The 25,072-nt window shown below is 41.6% G+C and overlaps 1 protein-coding gene across 2 annotated transcripts in view; it reads right to left on the minus strand.

The window, feature by feature from the left end:
- Positions 1-802: 802 nt before the first annotated feature.
- LOC120017652 (phosphatidylcholine:ceramide cholinephosphotransferase 1-like) overlaps positions 803-25,072 on the minus strand; it is a 44,879-nt gene continuing 20,609 nt past the window's right edge. The window contains exons 1-6 of one of the 2 annotated variants that reach the window (XM_038960563.1): positions 19,363-20,405; positions 5,174-6,037; positions 4,721-4,838; positions 3,346-3,499; positions 2,675-2,841; positions 803-2,564 (exon numbers count right to left, since the gene is read on the minus strand). In XM_038960563.1, the coding sequence (XP_038816491.1) occupies positions 2,388-2,564; positions 2,675-2,841; positions 3,346-3,499; positions 4,721-4,838; positions 5,174-5,787 (1,230 nt within the window). In that variant the 5' untranslated portion in view covers positions 5,788-6,037; positions 19,363-20,405 and the 3' untranslated portion in view covers positions 803-2,387. Of the gene's footprint in view, positions 2,565-2,674; positions 2,842-3,345; positions 3,500-4,720; positions 4,839-5,173; positions 6,038-19,362; positions 20,406-25,072 lie in introns of those variants that run through there. The other variant, XM_038960562.1, reaches the window with a different exon arrangement.

Genomic DNA, 25,072 nt, shown 5'->3' on the forward strand with positions numbered 1-25,072 from the left:
ATCAGTTCAGTCTCTCCAGTCAGACAGCTGAACTGAGGTCATTTCTTACTCGAACCAGCTCTACTTCAGGAGAAAACATGTGCTGTTGGAATGGTAACACAAATCATTTTAATGCACAAGTGTATCGAGGATCATTAGAGACCATTTTCACATTCATGGTAATCAGTACGTTGTCTGGTGTGGATTTGTCCATACATTAGATCCCCAGTACTGTGCATTTGGCCCCCTCGCCCACTTGATAACCCCATTGGCTTTGTACAATTTGTCATCTTCTTTAGTAGGTAGTTGTGAATAAAGTATTTTTGGCATTGCAAACTTGCCAGCCAATGTAATTCAGGACAGTACCAATACACTTTGCCTCAAACTTCTGTTTTTAAACAAGACAACATTGAAAAGCCCTATACATTTGACAAAGTTCAAAGATGGCATATCATCACTGAACTGCATTAAGATCAACATGTATGTCAATAAGACAGACAAATAATCACAAGAAGCTTGTCTTTATCAGTAGGGCCAGGACGATACCAGTATCAAGATACTCGTCATTATCGTGGCAGGGAAACAAAGCACGAAGCGGGATTAACTTCTTTAGGAAAACAGTTCTAATGTCAGAAACAAACATCATTATGATGTCATCTATAGTCACATTTAATTATTTTTCCAAGCTATTTATTTATTTATTTAACCTTTATTTAACTAGGCAGGTCAGTTATGAACAAATTCTTATTTACAATGACGGCCTACACCAGCCAAACACAGACGACGCTGGGCCAATTGTGCGCCGCCCTATGGTACTCTCAATCACGGCCGGTTGTGATACAGCCTGGATTCGAACCAGGGTGTCTGTAGTGACGCCTCTAGCACTGAGATGCAGTGCCTTAGACCGCTGCGCCACTCGGGAGCTATAGCAAACGATATTTAACATACAGTAGGTTTTTAAAAGGATCAAAGAGTTAACCTGCTTCGGGTTTTCATTTTGCAATGGAAAAAATATTGTGATACTGGTGTCCTTCCGGCCTTATTTATCAGTAAGACAATCTGGGAGGCTGCATTCAGGAACACACTGCTCTATTGGCCAAGTCTACAACAGCCAGTAAGATGTATTTTCTGGGTCTGTATCGAGAACACTGTTTGACGAAATAGGGATTCAGTATCTCTTACAAAGACTTGTAGGTGTGCTGCACAACTCCAGTACAGTCCTTGAGGTCCAGAGGGTTTCCTGGTTTTCATCATTCTTTCAAAGTTAGCAACTAACCTTTGATACAAGATTATTAGCAAGTCAATCAGCTTTAAAAGTCTTAATGACATGTTAGAGGACTGAAAACCCTCTGGGACCATCTTGCAAGGACATGGTTAGAATAGGATTGGAACAAGATTAGAACACGGTCAAGACTGGCTAAGTAAATGATTAGGACATGACCAAACAACTTAACGGTCCTTCATTAACTGCTATAACATCACCTGCTATGGAAAAAAATATTATATATGAAAACATAAATAAATTGACAGGACATTTCACTCGTCTCACTGTTTTTGGTTTTGGGAAGACTAATTACCATATAAGGCTGGCATTATTATTCTTACATTCATGCGAACAGGACTTGAACGATCATTTGGAACCGCTTCATGCTGACCTTGTGGGCAGTCAGACAGACACGCGCGAGGCATAGGAACACAGACACATAGTCCAATCAAGCTAAGGAAGGCACTGGAACAATTCTAAATACCACAGATTCTTCTGCTTTCACCATTCAATCTTGAAAAAGGTAAAAATCTAAAAATATTTTTGGGGACATTATTTGTTTTGAAAAATAAAGTTGCAATTGTTAGAAAAAAACTTTTTTTTTTGCACCATTGCCACGTTGTAGTTGACAAAAAAGTAATTTGTTAAAAAATAAAAAAATGTTTTGCATCTAAAACTCCCCCAGACAACATATGGCATTTTGGTTATCAAATAAACATTTCAGTGACATGATTTGCACTTGGTAGACCTTATCGGACCAGAATTTCTCAAATTATTTGCAGAGAAAAAGAGTCTAAACTACTTGTTACAGCCATGGTCAAAACAAAAAAACAAAAATAATTGAAATGTAATATTTAAATATTAACCAGATCTGCTGTAGACAACGAAACATTGCAGTGTCCCAAGCAAAAAATACATGATCAAAGTAGTGTGCTAAGTTTTCAAAAACCTTTCCCAAAATACAATTATTTGTAGTGCTAAAGTAAGACTATGGTCACAGTGCTAGCCAGAACTGGGATTTTTCTAATATGAGCCCAACAAGTCAAGGGAACAGCACTGGCTTGGCAACACGACACCCTCTCCTTCAGATGATCACAACTTCAGGAGGTCTCTCGCTCAGCTCCCACCCCTCTTGTGACCTGGGTCACTGGGTGTCCACTTTGCTGTACTTTACCCCATGGCTCCACGGAGACGATCGCCATGAACACGGCAGCTGATAATTTCGAGGGACAATGCCCTTGACGTTTCCCTCAAAGTACTGGAACAGTCGAAACCACCAGACTCTGGAGAATGGGTTACTCTGGGACGTCTCTTTCAGCGCCTGAATGAAAACACAACAGAGAAAATAAATACAAGTAGAATAATGCCACTTAAGCTAAAATAAGCTACATTTAACATCAGATAATGGAGACCGGCGTGTTGGCTCCCCACCTGCTGGTTGGCCATGGTGTGGTACCACCAGAAGAGACGTGTTGTGATGAAATAAGCCACCACCACGTCCACAGTATAGTGGTCATGGGCCAGCAGGATGCAGAAGATGCCTACTGCACTCAGAGTCCAGCAGAACCAGTGGTACCACCAAAACCTCTTAGGGGAATCTGACAACAGAGAGAGACAGGGAAGGGTTAATGGAATATACAGAGACATTATTTTGTTTCAATAATCAACAATGAAATGCATTTACCTAACACATTGCTTTGGAACAAACTATGTAGTCTTTCAAACCAGACTTCCACAACCATCCACTAGATGTCACTGCAGCATAAAAGACATGGCTAACGTCACAACAGTACAGTTCAACATCATGTGACACCACTGTTAACACAGAATTTACACAAGAAGTCGGCTTATCTCTCTATTGCTTGGGTAAACCTTTACTGCAATTCTAAAACCTTTTGTATGAGCAGTGGAAAACAGCCAACTGGTAATCTCAGATTGTGAAAGAGAAGAGAACAGAGAAAAGGTGAAAGGACAGAAGTGCTAAGCTTATAATGATAGAGTAAAGTGATGGTGTTAGCATGACGGTAAACCTGTAGCCTACTTTTACCCTTTGATAAAGAGATAGACACAACCATGCTAACGCTAACCTATGTAATACTTACACTCTTTGATAAAGAGATATGATAGCGTTAGAATGACTGTATGGCCGCTGTACAGGTAGTCTCCACACATGGTGTGGGAGCCGGTGATTGACAGGCCTCCGCCGGCGATCAGCTTTATGATCCTCCTCATCTGAACCTCCCAGTTCCCAAATAGCTGCAACGACACACATACCGTTATGTGTCAATTTGACATGTCAATCATTCAACAATGTCCAGTCAGCTAGTCACATGTCCCTCAACTTTTTTGTTCTCCATTATGTATGCTACATTTTAACTCAAATAGGGAACACAGAAGACAAACTTTGTGGATCAGGTACAGCATGTGACTCAACCAACACTACATTGCATGCACACATGTTCTATGTACACACAGTGTAGTATACACACACACAGGTATGTGCACACAAGTAAATGTCTATTGTGCACAGACCCACACAAATAAACACATGCACACACACGCACAAATAAACATGTACACACAAATAAGAATGTGCACGCACACACACACATAACTAAGCACGCACGCACGCACGCACGCACGCACGCACGCACGCACACACACACACACACACACACACAGAGAGAGGAAGCCACTTCATAAATGGTCTCTGTGATGGAGGACAGCTTGTCCCAATTCAGATAGAGGTTTAGAACAGGAAACCAGGCCCAGGGCATGACAGTACATAAAAAGACCTTCATTTGTTGCTGGGAGGGGAATAGAGTAGAGGAGGGGAGGAAAGTTGGAGGGCGGAACGAGGGAACAATACACATCCCTCCCAATGGCCTTGGGCAACAGAGGGAATGGGAAAGTTTCTATACACTGAACTCCCACCCACCGCTTTGTTCTGTGGTGGGAGGAGCTACCATTTTGTGACTTCCATTCTTCGATACTTCAAAAGAGTTTCAATAGAGAACTATATAGTATTAAGATGAGTCACACTTAAACCACATGCTACCTCAGTATAACTTGACCTCATCTGGCTCTTTAGTCACAGGGTTAGGATGTGAGAAGTGAAAACAATGAAAGGAAACTCATGCCTGATGAGCACTCAAGCAGTTTAAAAAATTGCTATTTTAAGTTGTACACATGCAACATAATCGTTTTTATCTTTTTCATGTGATCAATGTCCCGTGAAGAGGACTGGGGGCATTAAACTGAAAACAAGGTCTAGATCTCTTTCTGTTGAGTTTGTCTTTAGGGGGTGTTGTTTTTAAGATCCAACTGTAATGTTTATATGCAAGAATAGCCCAGAGAATCAGAATACTATAGCAGCAATGACACATCATTGATGGAAATAGATGTGGGCGCTGGTAGGTCACAGTGAGTGTTCGCAACTGACAGCCTACTGTTGCTTGGATTTGTAAGGAAACAAACCTTTGGAGAGCATTGGAAGTGCATCCCTGGAACAGGCAGAGTGGTTATGTACATGGTGACACATCTGTACAGGTAGAGGGTACCCACAATGAAGAAGAACCGACGGATGATTATTGATCTGGACACAGAGATACAGATTATTGGTTAGTTATCTACGTTCACATTCCAGGCTGACTACATTGCAGACGTTGCATTGCAGCAACCTATGGTTGCATGCCACGTCATTGACTGCCAAGTCGAGCATCAGATTGCTATATCATATGATGTGGTTAGCTGATATGTTAAACGCATATCCAGGCGTGGTGAGATCTGGCAGACGTTTGCAATTTAGTCAGCCTGTAATGTAGCCATTGGGTATCCCAGAAAAATAAGTTCAAAGTTGAAGGTTACAATTTAAACAGGTAAACACTGCCCCGTGGTCTACTCTTATCACACACACTACTGTTGTCTCACCTGTACTTGAGCAGGGTCCACTGCAGCAGCCACAGACTCACCAGCAGCATGCCATTGATCTCGCAGATAGAGAAGGCCCACTCCACCCGGTCAAAAATGTCAAAGAACTTATCGGGCAGCGGTGGGTTATGCTCCTTGGCCGGCACCCTCTCATGGACCACCGAGATGACCACAGTGGTAGTGACAAAGCAGCAGACTGCGTAGAGGAACGCTACGCCTGTCTTGCCCCACTCCTGGGGGAACCCAGAGCGTTCAGCCTCCAACATGGGGATGGGGATTTGGACCATCTCCTTCCGGAAGCCATTCAGCCCCAGCGAGCCTTTCCGCAGGGGCTTGGCAGTGCCGTTGGGCAGCCTCCCATGGCCATTGGCGTGGCCGTTTTTTTGGTGCTCCTCAATGTGGTGCTCGATCCGTAGGGTCTCCAGACGTTCCAAGAGCTGCCGCCCGGTGTCTGAGGAGACCAGTGAGAGGGGCGGGGTCAGGAAGTCATCCGGGGTGAGCCGCAGCAGGGCGGGGCCGTCCGCCTGCTGGAGGGAGTCGCCGTACTCCTGCATCCCCTCCTCGCTCAGCCAATGGGACACCTCCTCCGCCGACCACTGCCCCACCTTCTTCATCACCGCCAATGGGGAAGGGGGGACGGGGCCAGGACAGAGAGGGAAAGGCTGCAGGAGATATGGCAGTCTATGGAGTAGTAAATCCTCCCCAGCTGTGGCTCATGGCGTTTCAGGAGCATTGGATGGGGACACCCGGAGGACCCAGTCTCAGACTTAGCAGAGTATGGAAGGTAGCTAGTAGCCAGCTGCTTTAGCCTGCTTTGTGCTTCTTCACCTCATTACTTCAATGGGGTTCCCGTATGCCTCTTTCCTGGGAAAGGAGAGAAAAAGGGTTGAGACTTGAGATTCAACCTAGAGCAGACAGTGACCAATCGTTGAATTATAGAAAAGGATAATTAGCTTGTAACATGGCCTTTAGTACCACAGGTAGCTCACTGAAATCAACACTGAAACCAGTTAAGCTCTATTTCCTTCAGATGAACACATGCTATCAATTACACACATCATTCAAAAGCTATTTTTACGACAGCAACACTCATAGGAACAACCCAATAGAAGCACGTTTCCGTCTTTGACCTCTACAGTAGAAACGCCTTTCAGAGGACACACATCCTGTGTGGCTTTAGCCTTTTTATGTACCAAGCCACTGAGAAATATCTATGATTGTACCTGACAGCCATTTACCAGTAAACCAGTATAACCACAACAGACAATGACATTGAGATCCCATTGTAAACTGTCAACATTCTGTATATTACAGCCCTAAAAAAAAGGTCAATATTGCTGGTTAGGAATCTCCCTACAGTTTGATACAGTATATTGATATATCAAAGACTTTGATAAGCAGAAGTGACAGGACTTGCTTCAGTATCCCCTAAAACTAACCCAAGTCAGTCATCTTTTAGACAGTTACCACCAAAACCACTGAACAAATTACAGACCAAGCAATATGATTGCTACTGTTGGGCGACCCAGCCCCCAAAGTGATTCTTATCACCTGTATGCAAGGATTTCCTTTGTGTTGTTTTAGGAATCCTGCATTCTCCCTCTAACATGCTGACCACACCGCTCGCGCAAAATAAACCTACAAATACATGTTATTCAATCATTGCGCCAACGAGCGTCTGCGTTGCCAAGTGCTAAAATAGAAGAAGTCAGTTCTATTTGTGACGCTGAACGCGGTGCAAGTCCTGTCTATCCCATCTCCTCATTGGTTTATAGAAGCATATACCCAAGTGCCATCTCCTCATTGGTTATACCCACGTGGGTGATTGAAAGATAAACTGAGGTCGGTCGGGATAATACACCTTATTATGAAAGTTAGATGCCAATTGCCATATAAAGTTCAATGAAGAAAAAGCCTGGAATGAGGAGAGATGACTAGAAAGATTTGGTTGACCGTTTTATGTGTGGATTAATTGTCAGAGTAGAGGACCTTGTGCATTTCGGATAAAATAACTCAACGTTTATATCCCAGGACAAATTAGCTAGCAACAGCAAGCTAGCTAGCTAAATTGCCATAAACGTTTAATGCTTTTCAACCTGAAATAATATAATTGGTTAAGAGTTTGTTTTGATATTTCAACCTGCGTGTCGTGATCGCGTTTGGTGTGGGGGGACAAAATCAATTTGCGCACGATGGCGGACGCACCCGCGCATCCGGTTTGGGCATGGTGTCACCCCCATTCTGTCTCACTGGGTAGCAGAGGTTCTGTTGTCTTTACATCCTGTAGGTCTGATATCTGATTGGAGGTTAACTCAACAGTAATGCTGTTGGTCAACAACTCAGATTTTGAATCCAAACAACTGTTATAAAAAGGGTTCTCAGATGCATCGTCGCCCTCCCTTTGATCCTGACCTGCGCTGGTGAGATATACCCTCTTTCTTTTGCTCTCCGCCCCTGGGATTCTTGGAGCCTGGCCTTTAAGGCTATGACTTCTCTTTCTCCCTCTGTGATCATGCCCAGAATAAGGCCTTGAAATGCTTGTTAATGCTTTGTAACTTAAGCTTTATGCCTTGTATAATGTATTGTTCATTTTACAATGGTATTAAATTCTCAGACCTTTCTATTACTTTTACTAATAGACTCTTGCATATTGCTAAATAATATTTATTGAGTTAGATAAATAAAGGTTAAATAAAATAAAAATTAACTAGGTAAGTCCGTTAAGAACAAATTCTTAATTACAATGACGGCCTAGGAACAGTGCCTTGTTCAGGGGCAGAATAACAGATTTTGACCTTGTCAGCTCGAGGATTTGATCCAGCAACCTTTCGGTTACTGGCCCAACGCTCTAACCACTAGGCTACCTGCCGCCCCAAACACTTCTACATTAATATTGCTTGGTTATTTAATAGACTTTGTTAACATATTCATTGCAGTCTTATTACGGGTCACATGTGAGGTATGCACAATATGCACATATTGTAAATATTACCCCACTACTCTCGGTTTCCTGTTTTTCCAGCTGTAGTAACCACCACTCAACGGTATGCCTCTATTGCTTTAACTTAAAGCACAACAGCAACAGCTCACTTTATCCACTGTAGTGTAAACTGCAACAATCCACATCTGCTGGCTGGCGTGTGTTTATAAACGGTGTTGACAGCAATGGACACAGGGTGTCCCTGCTTATGTTTCAGGGAGTCCATGGTTCAGCTGGAGGCCAAGGCTGTGTTTCTGGAGGCTCAGGGAGGAACTCATAAATCATCCAGGCTGAGGGTCAGTGCTCAGCAGTACTCTGTTCAGCCTGGGCCCCACCCCAGTCACAGGGCAAGCAGCCAACAGAACCATTCAACCCTTACCTCAGCCAACCGCCCTACAGACTGGGATACAGGCCTATAGGCACCAGCTGCCTGCTTTCATGAATACAACTGGCAAGGCTTCAACTCTGATGAGACTGATGAGCAAAAAGTACAACTTATTTTAACATTCCAACATGTCCATAACAACAGGTTAGCCCACCACGATGAATGACAGATTTGAACAGCTATAAAATGCTCTGTGTAATGGCTGGCTGTAGCCTGTTTTGACTCAGTGTGAGAGGCAACTCACGACAGGAGTGAAGTAGGGGAAAGGGTAACCCACAGAGGTGGAGTGTGTGTGTGTGTGTGTGAGAGAGAGAGAGAGAGATTAGAGATTTGCCATCACCGAGTCAGCTGCGTGCAGTGGACCTTTGCTCCTTGAATTATCTTACAGGGCAGCCAGTGTTATAATTCCACAGCAGAATTTAACCATGCTCCCGAGGGGAAAACCACAAATGTATTCAACTCGGGGGTACAACTTTGGTTTTAGAAGTGGAGGGACAACCTGGTGCATGGTCTGGGGGTCCTCCCTCAGAATGTTTTGGGCATCTAAAGAATTTCCTGCATTTCTACACAATCTAATATGACCCTTTTGGGGTCACTTTTATTGTAAATAAGAATATAATGTTTCTAAACACTTCTACATGAATGTGGACGCTACCATGATTATGGATAATCCTGAATAATGATGAGTGAGAAAGTTTGACGCACAAATATCAATACCCCCCAAAAAAAAATTCTAACCACCCCTGTTATTCAAATCAAATCAAATTTTATTGGTCACATACACATGGTTAGCAGATGTTAATGCAAGTGTAGCGAAATGCTTGTGCTTCTAGTTCTGACCATGCAGTAATATCTAACAAGTAATCTAACAATTCCACAACTATCTTATACACACATGTGTAAAGGAATGAATAAGACTATGTACATATAAATATATGGATGAGCGATGGTCGAACGGCATAGGCAAGATGCAGTAGATGCTATAGAGTACAGAATAGAGGTCGACCGATTATGATTTTTCAACGCCGATACCGATTATTGGAGGACCAAAAAAGCCGATACATTTTTAAAAAATCTGCCGATTTAAATCGGTATTTGTAATAATGACAATTACAACAATACTAAATGAACACTTATTTTAACTTAATATAATACATCAATAAAATCAATTTAGCCTCAAGTAAATAATGAAACATGTTCAATTTGGTTTAAATAATGCAAAAACAAAGTGTGGAGAAGAAAGTAAAAGTGCAATATGTGCTATGTAAGAAAGCTAACGTTTCAGTTCCTTGCTCAGAACATGAGGAGAACATATGAAAGGTGGTGGTTCCTTTTAACATGAGTCTTCAATATTCCCAGGTAAGAAGTTTTAGGTTGTAGTTATTATAGGAATTATAGGACTATTTCCCTCTATACCATTTGTATTTCATTAACCTTTGACTATTGGATGTTCTTAATAGGCACTTTAGTATTACAAGTGTAACAGTATAGCTTCCGTCCCTCTCCTCGCTCCTCCCTGGGCTCGAACCAGCAACGCAATGGACAACAGCCACCATCGAAGCAGCGTTACCCATGCAGAGCAAGGGGAACAACTACTAGAAGGCTCAGAGCGAGTGACGTTTGAAACGCTATTGAAGCGCGCGCTAACTAGCTAGCCATTTCACTTCGGTTACACCAGCCTCATCTTGGGAGTTGATAGGCTTGAAGTCATAAACAGTGCAATGCTTGACGCACAACGAAGAGCTGCTGGCAAAACGCACGAAAGTGCTGTTTGAATGAATGTTTAAGCGCCTGCTTCTGCCTACCACCGCTCAGTCAGATACTTAGATACTTGTATGCTCAGTCAGATTATATGCAACGCAGGACACGCTAGATAATATCTAGTAATATCATCAACCATGTGTAGTTAACTAGTGGTTATGATTGATTGTTTTTTATAAGATAAGTTTAATGCTAGCTAGCAACTTACCTTGGCTTACTGCATTCGCGTAACAGGCAGTCTCCTTGTGGAGTGCAACGAGAGAGAGGCAGGTCGTTATTGCTTTGGACTAGTTAACTGTAAGGTTGCAAGATTGGATCCCCCGAGCTGACAAGGTGAAAATCTGTCGTTCTGCCCCTGAACAAGGCAGTTAACCCACCGTTCCTAGGCCGTCATTGAAAATAAGAATGTGTTCTTAACTGACTTGCCTAGTTAAATAAAGGTATTAAAAATATATATATATATTTTTTAAATTATAATAAAAAAATGATAATAAAAAAAAGACAAATCGGCGCCCAAAAATACCGATTTCCGATAGTTATGAAAACTTGAAATCGGCCCTAATTAAATCGGCCATTCCGATTAATCGGTCGACCTCTAGTACAGAATATACATATGAGATGAGTAATGTAGGGTATGTAAACATTATATAAAGTGGCATTGTTTAAAGTGACTAGTGATACACTTATTACATCCAATTTTTTATTGTTAAAGTGGCTAGAGATTTGAGTCAGTATGTTGGCAGCAGCCACTCAATGTCAGTGACGGCTGTTTAACAGTCTGATGGCCTTGAGACTGAAAAACAGCTTCTGTCTCTTGGTCCCAGTTTTGATGCACCTGTACTGGCCTCGCCTTCTGGATGATAGCGGGGTGAACAGGCAGTGGCTCGGGTGGTTGTTGTCCTTGATGATCTTTTTGGCCTTCCTGTGACATCTGGTGGTGTAGGTGTCCTGGAGGGCAGGTAGTTTGCCCCCGGTGATGCTTTCTGGCGCTGTTGCGCCTTGCTTTCTTCACCACGCTGTCTGTGTGGGTGGACCATTTCAGGTTGTCCGTGATGTGTACGCCGAGGAACATAAAACTTTCCACCTTCTCCACTACTGTCCCGTCGATGTGGATAGGGGGGGGTTCTCCCTCTGCTGTTTCCTGAAGTCCACGATCATCTCCTTCGTTTTGTTGACGTTGAGTGTTAGGTTATTTTCCTGACACCACACTCCGAGGGCCCTCACCTCCTCCCTGTAGGCCGTCTCGTCGTTGTTGGTAATCAAGCCTACCACTGTAGTGTCGTCTGCAAACTTGATGATTGAGTTGGAGTGCATGGCCACGCAGTCATGGGTGAACAGGGAGTAGAGGAGAGGGTTGAGAACGCACCCTTGTGGGGCCCCAGTGTTGAGGATCAGCGGGGTGGAGATGTTGTTACCTACCCTCACCACCTGGGGGCGGCCCGTCAGAAAGTCCAGGACCCAGTTGCACAGGGCGGGGTCGAGACCCAGGGCCTCGAGTTTAATGATGGGTTTGGAGGGTACTATGGTGTTAAATGCTGAGCTGCAGTCGATGAACAGCATTCTTACATAGGTATTCCTCTTGTCCAGATGGGTTAGGGCAGTGTGCAGTGTGATTGCATCGTCTGTGGACCTATTGGGGCGGTAAGAAAATTGGAGTGGGTCTAGGGTGTCAGGTAGGGTGGAGGTGATATGGTCCTTGACTAGTCTCTCAAAGCACTTCATGATGACGGAAGTGAGTGCAACGCATTTAAATGTTTTACGTACATTGGCTGCGGTGAAGGAGAGTCCGTAGGTTTTGGTAGCGGGTCGTGTCGGTGGCACTGCATTTTTTTTTTCCCCCACCTTTATTTAACCAGGTAGGCTAGTTGAGAACAAGTTCTCATTTACAACTGTGACCTGGCCAAGATAAAGCATAGCAGTGTGAACAGACAACAACACAGAGTTATTGTCCTCATTGTCCTCAAGGCGAGCAAAGAAGTTGTTTAGTTTGTCTGGGAGCAAGACATCTGGGTCCGCGACGGGGCTGGTTTTCTTTTTGGAGTCCGTGATTGACTGTAGACCCTGCCACATACCTCGTGTCTGAGCCGTTGAATTGCGACTCTACTTTGTCTCTATACTGACGCTTAGCTTGTTTGATTGCCTTGCGGAGGGAATAGCTACACTGTTTGTAATCGGTCACGTTTCCGGTCGCCTTGCCCTGATTAAAAAGCAGTGGTTCGCGCTTTCAGTTTTGCGCGAATGCTGCCATCAATCCACGGTTTCTGGTTAGGGAAGGTTTTAATTGTTGCCGTGGGTACAACATCACCGATGCACTTGCTAATAAACTCGCTCACCGAATCCGCGTATACATTAATGTTATTGTTTGACGCTATCTGGAACATATCCCAGTCCACGTGATCGAAGCAATCTTGAAACGTGGATTCAGATTGGTCGGACCAGCGTTGAACAGACCTGTGCACGGGCGTTTCCTGTTTTCGTACAAGTCTAAAGGTTGGGAGCAACAAAATGGAGTCGTGGTCAGATTTGCCGAAAGGACGGAGGGGGGGGGCCTTTGTATGCGTTGCAGAAGTTAGAGTAACAATGAACCAACATTTTTCAGATAAAAATTTAGGGAGCCTTGTTTTCAGATTAGCCTTGTTAAAATCCCCAGCTACAATAAATGTAGCCTCAGGATATGTGGTTTCCAGTTTACATTGAGTCCAATGAAGTTCTTTCAGGGCCGTCGAGGTGTCTGCTTGGGGGGGGGGGGGGGGGGGGGGTGTACACGACTGATTATAATCGAAGAGAATTCTCTTGGTAGATAATGCGGTCAGCATTTCATTGTAAGGAATTCTAGGTCAGGTGAACAAAAGGACTTGAGTTCCTGTATGTTTTTATGATCACACCACGACTCGTTAATCATAAGGCATACACCTCCCACCCTTGTAATGGTGGGTATGATATTAGTGCATCTGTAACTTTCTCACTCATCATTATTCACGATTCATTCAGGATGATCCGTAATCATGGTAGCATCCACATTAATGTAGAAGTGTTTGGAAACATATTATATTATTATTTACGATAAAAGTGATTCAAAACACAAAACATTATTTACCATTCATTTCTATTGGGCACAAAATAATCTGAAACACAACCAAAACAAACAGCAAATACATCCAACAAATGTGTAGAGTCACAAGCTTGATGTAGTTATTGCGTGCTATGAATGTGGGACCAACTTTAACCTCATAGTCCTTGTTTGATTTCAAATCCAAACTTTTGGAGTATAGCACCAAAAGAAGAAACAATTCTTCACTGTCCCAATAATTACAGAGGACAATGTCATTCATATCACAGGCCTAATAGTACTGTAGAGCTATTTTTACTTGCACACAATATAGCTGGATCGTCCCATCCTGCCCCTAGGGGTCCAGCGCCCCAACCCAACACACCCCACTCCACTCAGCTTTAGGATCTTAGTTAAACATTCATTATTGGTTTCAGGTGTGTTAGAGCAAGGCCATAGTGACAACAGTACGTCAGACCCCCAGGGGCAGGACTGAGCAGCCCAGCAGCTAGGGATTGCCTAAATAGGTATCTCCCCTGACATGGGCATTCTTCAATACAGACTCCTTTTGTTGTACAGTATTCCATATAAGGCATCCAGACCGTATGAAAGATGCACAGTATACCCTTAAATCAGGTAATAAATCAAATCTAGTGATACAAAACTTGACATTTCTGCCATCCATTGTGAAAGGATAACCAAATTTCAAATTAATGGCACTGCATGGGGACAAGAGCTGTAATCAGTGGTGTAAAGTACTTAAGTAAAAATACTTTAGTTTTTGGGGGTATCTGTACTTAACTTTACTTATATTTTTGACAACATTTAGTTCACTACATTCCTAAAGACAATTATGTACTTTCAACTCCAAATATTTTCCCTGACACTCAAATGTACTCGTTACATTTTTAATGGCTAGCATGACAGGAAAATGCTCCAATTCACACACGTATCAAGAGAACATCCCTGGTCATCCCTACTGCGAACTAAACACAAATTCTTTGTTTGTAAATTATGTATGTGTTGGAGTGTGCCCCAGGTTATCCGTAGTTAAAAAAGGTGTTTAATATAGGGAATTTGAAATGATTTATACTTTTACTTTCAATACTTAAGTATATTTTAGCAATTACATTTCCTTTTGATACTTAAGTATATCAAAAACCAAATACTTTTACTCTAGTATTTTACTGGGTGACTCACTTTTACTTTAGTTATTTTCTATTAAAAAAAAGGTATCTTTACTTTTACTCAAGTATGACAATTGGGTACTTATTCCACCACTGGATGTAATGGACCTGAGGGGAAGCATACTAAAACATGGTGTAAGGCAGCCTTAAATGTGAGGATGAGCAAAGCGAACCTTCGCCTGAACAAAGGAATAACTAGTTACGAGTTTGCATGGGTTAAAAAATATATATATGAATAAATAAAATCACTGGCTAAAGCACTTTCAGAAACATTTCACACAGGTTAAAAGAATCTCACCAACTTCAAAAAAAATTGTTTAGTTCCCCTTAACCATTTGTTGCAGTAAGGATGCCCCCCCTAGACTGGTCTATGGAAACCATGAGAACACCCGCATGAACTGCTTTTCTGTGCGACCAGAGAAAATACGCTGCATTCATGTCCTTCTACTATGATACTCATGTGCTTTCTAACTTCACCATGTGTCTGTGAACTCTCTACCCAACGGTGTTCAACTGCAGCTGCATGCGGTCTACTGGCCAACCATGTTGAGTAAATATTTGCATAGTTCATTCTATGTGGGTTTGTGGGCCAGGTAGTAGACCAAGTGATACAGGTGAGAGAATGGTGTTCACGCATTTTATTCACCATTGTTCTCGGAAGGTAACGTTCCGTAATGAGAGACAAATAAAGCATTGTGTGCTTTATGAGTATTTTTTTGAACCTTTATTTAACTAGGCAAGTCAGTTAAGAACAAATTCTTATTTTCAATGACAGCCTAGGAACAGTGGGTTAACTGCCTTGTTCAGGGGCAGAGCGACAGATTTTTACCTTGTCAGCTCAGGGATTTGATCTTGCAACCTTTCGGTTACAAGTCCAACGCTCTAACCACTAGGCTACCTACCTGTTATAAGGCAAGGCCTAGCATCGTCATGATGAGTGAATACACAGACAACTTCCCACAATGTTTACACAAGCACTGCATTGACCAACTGGACAAAGTTTATTTTGCAATTTACTGTCTACGGAGAGAGAGTATGTTTACAGGTAGTGGTGGTCAGTTTACTGCTGTTCAACCAACTTCCTAACGGAAGTATCACAGGAGCAATGAACACAGAAATCTTAAAAACAACACATTGTGTAGTGAACAATGAGTTGGAAAATAACTCGACAGTTGACTTTGAAGATTCAGGAGTACTTCATGCCACTGTAATTCCAATGGCGAGTTGATATGCCATGTCTACAGTTATACATAGCTGCAGGAGAGGCATAAAGGAAACCGTAATTTCATCACTCCAACAGCTTGCAAAACATCAGCAATCTAATAGTCCCGTGTAGCTCTGTTGGTATTATAGCAGGGCGCTTGCACTGCCAGGGTTGCGAGTTTGATTCCCACTGAGGAAAATGTATGCACTCACTACAGTAAGTCGCTCTGGATAAGAGTGTCTGCTAAATTACTAAATTGTAAAAAATATGTAGCACAAAGTAACTGAACTGCTCATAGGGCTGTGTAAATCTGTTTACTTAATAGGGTTGTAGCTGATACTCGGCATTCACAGTGACGCAACAGCCTAAATAACAGCACCTGCTGCCCGACTCATACAAACAGTGAACACCAAACTGTGTTAGAAGAATCATGTATATTCTTACTCAACCATCTGACACAGCTTTGTGTGCACGCTTACAGACAATAATGAAAAGTCATGGCAGATACAACTAGGGTTGTGACGATTCTAGTATATTTTTTCCATGAAAACACGAAGCAGACGAAACTCTTTGGTCCTTTAAAAACATGCTGTATGTAAAATGGTGTGTGCTATAGCATGGAAAATAAATAAATATGACTCTGGATGACAATATATTTGGTTTCCAACTTCAGGGCTTCATGTTTTGTTTCCTTGCCACAATACTAACAAGTATCGTGATGCTGGTATTGTCCCGGCCCTAGATACATTATATATATGGAAATAACGTGAGCTTTTTAAAATCTAAAATCAAGGATGTTTTTAGGCCTACAGCCCCTCATAAATAAAACTAGTGGCCAGAAACCAAACTACATGACAGAACACGGACATTTCTGATGGTGGAAAAAAATACTTGGATCACAAAATGAAACAAGGACAAGTGGAAACGCATCAATGATACATAGTCCAACCATACTGCTTCATGCTTTAAATTCTTCCCTTCGAGGTTTGGCCGTGGAATGGAAGAGTAACGACAATGGTGGAAAAAGTACCCAATTGTCATACTTGAGTGAAAGTAAAGATACCTTAACAGAAAATTACTCAAGTAAAAGTGAAAGTCACCCAGTAAAATACTACCCGAGTAAAAGTCTAAAAGTATTTGGTTTTAAATATACTTAAGTATAAAATATTTCAAAATTGCTTATATTAACACAAGCCAGACAGCACAATTTTGCATTTTATTTTATTTACGGATAGCCAGGGGCACACTCCAACACATAATTTACAAACGAAGCATTTGTGTTTAGGGAGTCTGACAGATCATAGGCAGTAGGGAACGACACGGGATGTTTTCTTGGACGATTTTCATGTCCAGCTAAGCATTCAAAATGTAACAAGTACTTTTGGGTGTCAGGGAAAATGTATGGAGCAAAAAGTACATCATTGTCTTTAGGAATGTAGTGAAGTAAAAGTTGTCAAAAATATAAATAGTAAAGTACAGATACCCCAAAAAACGACTTAAGAAGTACTTTCAAGTATTTTTACGTAAGTTCTTTACACCCCTGAGTAACTAACGAGGCAGAAAAGCAAAAGGCTGTGTCTGTGACCAGAGTTTAACCTTTCAGGGCGCCAGTAGCAGAGTGACTCATTCACAATGCTAAAGCGTATGTTTCAGGGAAGAGACTAACCAATTCAGGCCAAATAGACACAGCAAAAATATAGAGCTACAGATTGTTGTCAATATAAACTTTCCTCAGACTCTGGTTGACAAAGAAACGAGACAGTCTCACTGACAAACATGTTGTTGGAAGCAAGGTTATAGTAAACTGAAACTACTAATGAAAGACGTTCGTAAACTGAAATAAAACTATTCACAAACCCGTTTGAAAAACTAAAACTACACAGAGACTTATCTTTGACAAATTAACAGTACACTGTACAAAAAAAAGCACACACACACACAACCAGTCAAAGGTATGTCAGCGTCATGAGGTAGTCACCTGGAATGCATTTCAAAGAAAAGGTGTGCCTTGTTAAAAGTTAATTTGTGGAATATCTTTCCTTCTTAATGCGTTTGAGCAAATCAGTTGTGTTGTGACAAGGTAGGGGTGGTATACAAAAGACAACCCTATTTGGTAAAATATCAAGTCCATATTATGGCAAGAACAGCTCAAATAAGCAAAACGAAAATGACAGTCCATCATTACTTTAAGACATGAAGGTCAGTCAATCCGAAAAATGCCAAGAACTTTTAAAGTTTCTTCAAGTGCAGTCGCAAAAACCAAACGCTATGATGCAACTGGCTCTCAAGAGGACCGCCACAGGAAAGGAAGACCCAGAGTTACCTCTGCTGCATTAGAGTTACCAGCCTCAGAAATTGCAGTCCAAATAAATGCTTCATATAAATAAATAAACTGTTCAGAGGAGACTGTGTGAATCAGGCCTTCATGGTCAAATTACTGCAAAGAAACCACTACTAAAGGACAACAATAATAAGAAGAGACTTGCTTGGGCCAAGAAACACAAGCAATGGACATTAGACCGGTGGAAAGATGTCTTTTGGTCTGACAAGTCTAAATTTTAGATGTTTGGTTCCAGGATGTAACAACAAAATGTGGAATAAGTCTAGGGGTATGAATACTTTGAAGGCACCGTACATAGTAATCAATATTTTATACATTTGTTAATTTGACTGATAATCATATCATTCTATCCACTTCCTCATTCTCTCTCATTGTCGCATAGACATATATTATATATTGATCGACCTGCTCAATGTGCCTGCTAGCAACTACTAGGTAGTTTCATTGACAAACATAGATGGAACTTAGCTAGCTAGCTAGTGATTTTGGGCACTGAAACAGCGTGTTGCTTGTGCTTTATTTACAATAGGTCGACAGCTTGCTGATAAAGTTGATGACATGTTCTCAGAAATCAGTTCTAAGCACAGACAGCAGAAGCGGACTCAATACTGTCTGCAGTGCACTGACTAGGTTAACCATGCACGTCTTTTTACTTCAGAAATACTGCACCAAACACCTTAGCTAGATGTAAAATTGTGCGACTAACAAGTCCAATGCAAAACATCAAAATAAATTACAGATTTATTGGTTTATCTTAGATTAATTCTGACTATTTTGAGGAAGTGGTATTGGCTATGTTGTGGATGTGGTGACTCAAGGAGGGACAAACATTAATTGCCAGGGTACGATATATAGCGAACATAACACACCCACATCAAACCACACCTCCAAGACCCAAATATAATTTTTCTTCATGAGAAGCAGAAAAACACGTGGAATCGGTGCGTTCAGCCCCCCTTGAAAAATAACCTAACCTCTGACCTGACCCATCAACTTGTGTATTACTGCCCCACAGTGGCAAAAACTTACATCCCCAAAAATCTAAACACAAATGTCTTCTAACATTTCACACACAGGCTACTTTCGGTCCCTAACACAAAAAACGAGTAAATCAGATCTTAAACCTAACTAAAACTAAACTGAATTTCAAGGAAAAATCTATAAACTATAATAACATTGGTTGGAATGTTTTAGAGTTACATTCATTCCTCCAGGTTCCAAAGCTCCCGGTCGGAGATATAAATAATTATGTAAGCATAAACACCTGTGCCATAGGACTTACCCCTATCTCCCCTGTGCCTCCTCTTCATTCTTCACCTGCTCTAATTACAAGGCACATGTGGCTCTGAGAGAGAAAGAACAGCTCTGCAGAGGTTCCTCTGAACAAGGCTCTCTCTTTCTCAGACTCCTCCTCCTTCCCTCTTGGTCTCTTTATCTATCGCTCTCTGGCTTGAACGGAGTCCCTGAACCCCACCCATTCTGGGCTAGCGTGTGTCCGCAAAACAAAAAAAGATCTGATCTCCATCCATTTACCTTATTCATCCTTTAAGCACAATGGATATCATTGGAAAATTTCATTTTTTGTTGTTGAAAGGCCACACTGTCAAGTGGTGGAAACACAGGCATCCAGAATCAGAAAAAGTGCACAGTAAACACAGCGCAGGGAGCTGGATACACATAGTAGAAAACACACTGGGGAGGGCTCATGGGGATTTGAAAACGGGTCAGCTCCTGTTATAGAACTAATTGTTTTAACGTCTCACCTAGGCCACACAGATTTATCCCCACAACTCAAATACACAAAGGAAGGAATTTAAAATGTTACTCAGGTAACTAAACTTGAACCAATAAGCTAGGCTTATTTGTGCCATATAGATACATTATATAGACAGTCTGTTTGCATATAGAGCACATTTCAACAGTGAGCGTACCATGTTTCCTCTGTCTATGCCTAAAGTATATTTGTTTGAACATGTTGAATCAACATAAGCCACCACAACCAACATTACAAGTATGTCAAAATGACATTCCAGTCATGGAAACATATTCAGGCCAACCTTTTGTTTGCTTTCCCCTCCTCCTTCCCTCTGGGTGTTTTCGCTTTTCTGGGACAATGCTTTATTTGAAACAGTAATCTTCCATTACAGAACGTTACCTTCTGAGAACAATGGTGAATAAACACACTATTCTCTCACCTGTATCACCTAGCCTACTACCTGCCCCACAAAGCCGTATAGAATGCATTTTACCCATGCTTGGCAAGTTGGCGATACCAGGGTGAAAATTAACAGCAAGCAGCTGCAGTTTAACACTGTTGGGTAGAGAAAGTTCAGACACACACACACACACACACACACACACACACACACACACACACACACACACATAATACTTGTTATAGCAAACATGAACTAGGCTTCCTGAGGCCTTTCATGAGGTTGAGTGTTCTGATGTGTCGGAATATTTTCATATTACTATAATAGACTGTTTTCCCAATTCTATTTTGGTATAGGCCTACTCGTTTGTAGTAGTAGGCCTGTGTGTGAAACTGCCTTGAAGGCTTTAGACAACACCTGCAGTCTCATAGAACACAGAAGCTACTTATAGAAGCAGAGACAAAGTCTCTTTGTTCAGGATTTTTTTACGTGAAGGTTCTCCAGTACTGTGGAGCTAGAGCAACCAGCTAAAGCGGCCTATGTTGGGGATCGGTTACATTTTTGGACAACTTGATTGGCAGAGGAGATGCTGGGAATGAGTAGGAGTTTAGAGATTACATTCTTAGCATCAGCAATGCAGGTTTCACTTTACTGAGAGGTTTACAATACTGTTGGCTAAATATTTTGGCCTACAGTACGTCCAGATTCTTTAAATGCTGTATGGTCAGGACACCTCTTAAAACAAACTTTTAGACATACTTGTTGGAAACTCTGACACTGACAGCATTTTCACACGTCGATGAATCAACCACACTGTCACTTATTTGACAAGTGGTTGAGGCTCACATCATTAGCGCCTCCTACATTAATTCCAATGTACCTCATTCAATATTACGCTAAATTAACATTCAAAAATGTTTGCAGTAACCTGCATGAACTGTTTCTATTGTTTCTGTACAGTATGTGCAGTTGATCAATCAAAATTAGATTAACATTTGAAATATTGGTACTGTAGCCTCATGATCTAAGTTCTACATAGCATTCAGTAGCCAGGAAAGTCATTGAGTTAGTCTCAGGCATGTAGGCTAGTCTACAAGCAAGATGTATGGGAACAGTGACTAAGACGTGCAATAAGGTCTCTCTGTAATCTTTCAGCAAACCCTCAATTGTCAGAATTTCACAATAGAATACATGAAAAGACCAAGCCTTCAAAGAAGAGGATATATGAAAGTTTCTACAATTCATACTATACGGGCCTGATAGGGGTATAGCTTTTTAGTCTTCTAGGAAATAAAATAGCCTACTTTGTAGGAAAGGGAACACTGGACAGGTTTCCATCTTGGCTGCAAAATAGTAAGTTGTTAAAATATGTAAGCTTCCTTCTTTCATGACAAACTCAAACAAGATAGATGACAACCCATATACAGTCAAATAATCTGAGGTTTTCAATACAAATGAGAATAAGCAATCAAATCATATCTGCATCCACTGCAGAGCAATCGATCTGCTGTATGATTGCATTTATCCTGTTTCTGAGGGGAAATTAGCAATTAAGGTCAATTACAGGATTCTGAAAACAATGCACGTGTCTTTTGGCTTTCTGTAGGAAGTAATGAATCCACTAAGATAACTGAGAGTACAGTGACCTTTTAGAGGTACAATTTGCCAGTCTAAGGTCAGTTTGCCAAAAGACTAGAGTAGTTTTAGTTAGTAAAAGCTTTTTCCTCAAGTTAGAAGCCAGCATCAAATTTAGAACAGTTCATTGGAGCAATACTTTTAGTGTTAGTTAGCATTTCTCTGTTGTGGTATTAACTAACCATCTTCCACAAGCACAGCTTGCGACAGTTGAATTGGCCAATTTTCCACTGTTTTTTAACAGCTTCCAGCCCTATCAACAGGGGTCTTTTCCATGTGATTTCTCTCTCTCCTTGACTTCAGTTCAACCTTCCTCAGTACCAGGAAAAAAACATCTCTGGACACTGACATTGAAGTGTTCATCTTCAACCTTTTGAAATTTCCACATGAGATAATGAATGATGTAATGGCCTAATGAGATCAGAAAGCAGTGATGGAGGAACCGTCAGTGCTTTAATCAATCTGCCAGGCTTAATAGTTGAAGACAGTGGGTTCGGAAAAGCAAGTCACGAATCTGTGTGTTGTGTCATGGTGTCTGATTACAGATAGCAGAGGTAACAAGCTGGCCTCTGGGAAAGAGTATTTGCTGATGTCACAGAGGAATATCACACCTTCAATCTTGGCAGATAAACAGGCTCAGAACTCACCACTAAAGAGATAAGATTCGAGGAAAATACCAACCCTTGACCCTGTTTGTTTGGTTTCATGCAAATCTGACTGTCAAATGTATTGAATAGCCTACAACTTCCCTTCACCCAAATACGATCTATAAACATATTTCCCCCAGCGATGGTAGACGTGAGACAGAATCTATAAAACAGTCTCTGCTACAGTATTTTTTCTTTCAGTAGTAGCTTAACTTGAAAGAGCAATTAGCGGCTGGATGGTCACATCTTAGCTAGGGCTGGGAATTGCCAAGGACCTTACGATACGATATCATGACGATACTTAGGTGCCGATACGGTGTGTATTGCGATTCTCACAATTCTATGTATTGCGATTCGATACTGTGATTTTATTGCAATTCGATGTTCCAAACAAATTGCTCAAACATGTCTGCTGCAAAGGGACAAGAGAGGCATGAGAAAACGAGTTATGTTCAGACATGGTTATAAGTGCTGAAAACAAATTGGCTCCCTATAAAAAGATGTAGAACGAGCTATGAAGGAAAAATACTGGAGTCTTGGTGCAGATACAGCCAACTAGAGCAAAAATAATATTGCGATTGTGAAAACAATACAATGTAAAAAATAATATTCCGATATGTAACTATCGATTTTCCCCCCAATCACTAATCATAGCCAACTCATTGGCACATGGAGATAAATGTATGGCTTGACGCTATATGGAAAATTCAGCTGCTATCCCTTGGTGAAAGCCAAGGACTAAAATCCCAAATAGTAGATGGTATAGATGGTTTTGTTTCCTAACAACCAACCTAACACGTGTGGAACTATGGGGAAACACACAGGGTTGGCCTAGATTGTTGACAACATGTAAATTACACTGAATAATAATATAAAAAAGGCAACATGGAAGATTTTGGTCCCATGTTTCACGAGCTGAAATAAAAGATTCCAGAAATGTTCCATATGCACAAAAAGCGTAGATCTCTTGAATTTCTTTACATCCCTGTTAATGAGCATTTCTCCTTTTCCAAGACAATCCATCCACCTGACAGGTTTGGCATATCAAGAAGCTGATAAAACAGCATGATCATGACACAGGTGCACCTTGTGCTGTGGACAATAAAAGGTCACTCTAAAATGCCACAGATGTCTCAAGTTGAGGAAGCGTGCAATTGGCATGCTGACTGCAGGAATGTCCACCAGAGCTGTTGCCAGAGAATGGAATGTTCATTTCTCTACCAACGTCATTTTAGAGAATTTGGCAGTATGTCCAACTAGCCTCACAACCGCACACCATGTGTAACCACGCCAGCCCAGGATCTCCCGCAGGCTTCTTCGCCTGCGGGATCGTCTTGATGAAACTGTGGGTTTGCACAACCAAAGAATATCTGCACAAACTGTCAGAAACAGTCTCTGGGAAGCTCATCTGCATGCTCGTCGTCCTCACCAGGGTCTTGACCTGACAGCAGATCGGCATCGTAAACGACTTCAGTAGACAAATGCTCACCTTCGATGGCCACTTGCATGGCACGCTGGAGAAGTGTGCTCTTCACAAATGAATCCCAGTTTCAACTGTACCGGGCAGATGGTAGGTCGTCGTGGTTTGCTAATGTCAACGTTGGGAACAGAGTGCCCCATGGTGGAGGTGGAGTTATGGTATGGGCAGGCATAGGCTACGAACAATGAACACAATTGCATTTCATTGATAGCTATTTGAATGCAGAAAAATACCGTGACGAGATCCTGAGGCCCATTGTCGTGCCATTCGTCTGCCGCTATCACCTCATGTTTCAGCATGATAATGCACAGCCCCATGTCGCAAGGATCGGTAAACAATTCCTGGAAGCTGAAAATGTCCCAGTTCTTCCATGGCCTGCATACTCACCAGACATGTCACCCATTGATGATGTGGGATGCTCTGGATCGACATGTACAACAGCGCGTTCCAGTTCCCGCCAATATCCAGCAACTTCACACAGACAATGAAGAGGAGTGAGACAACATTCCACAGGACACTATCAACAGCCTGATCAACTCTATGTGAAGGAGATGTGTTGCGCTGCATGAGGCAAATGGTGGTCACACTAGATACTGAATGGTTTTCTGATCCATGCGCCTACTTTTTTTAAAAAGGTATCTCAGACCAACAGATGCGTATCTGTATTCCCAGTCATGTGAAATCCATAGATTACGGCCTACTGAATTTATTTAAATTGACTGATTTCCTTATATGAACTGTAACTCAGTAAAATCTTTGAAATTATTGCATGTTGCGTTTATATTTTTGTTCAGTGTATATTTCATCTCCAATATTTATTGAAAACAAATACATTTGCACAATGAGCACTTGTTGTCTGAAATACATTGTTACAGTTGTTGGTTAGCTAGCTAGATAATTTTTGCCATATTAGCATAAGCATTTCATTGACATGAAATTCGTCAAAACACCTCAAAACCAGACATGGTATAAAGAACAAAATGAAACTAGTTGAAAGAGTCACTTACGATTCCCCACATGGCAGTTTCTTGTCATTGTTGGTAGCTAACTGGCTATCCAGAATCACAACATCTC

The sequence above is a fragment of the Salvelinus namaycush genome, chromosome 22, assembly GCF_016432855.1.
Source record: "Salvelinus namaycush isolate Seneca chromosome 22, SaNama_1.0, whole genome shotgun sequence".
In the NCBI taxonomy this organism is placed as follows: Eukaryota; Metazoa; Chordata; class Actinopteri; order Salmoniformes; family Salmonidae; genus Salvelinus; species Salvelinus namaycush.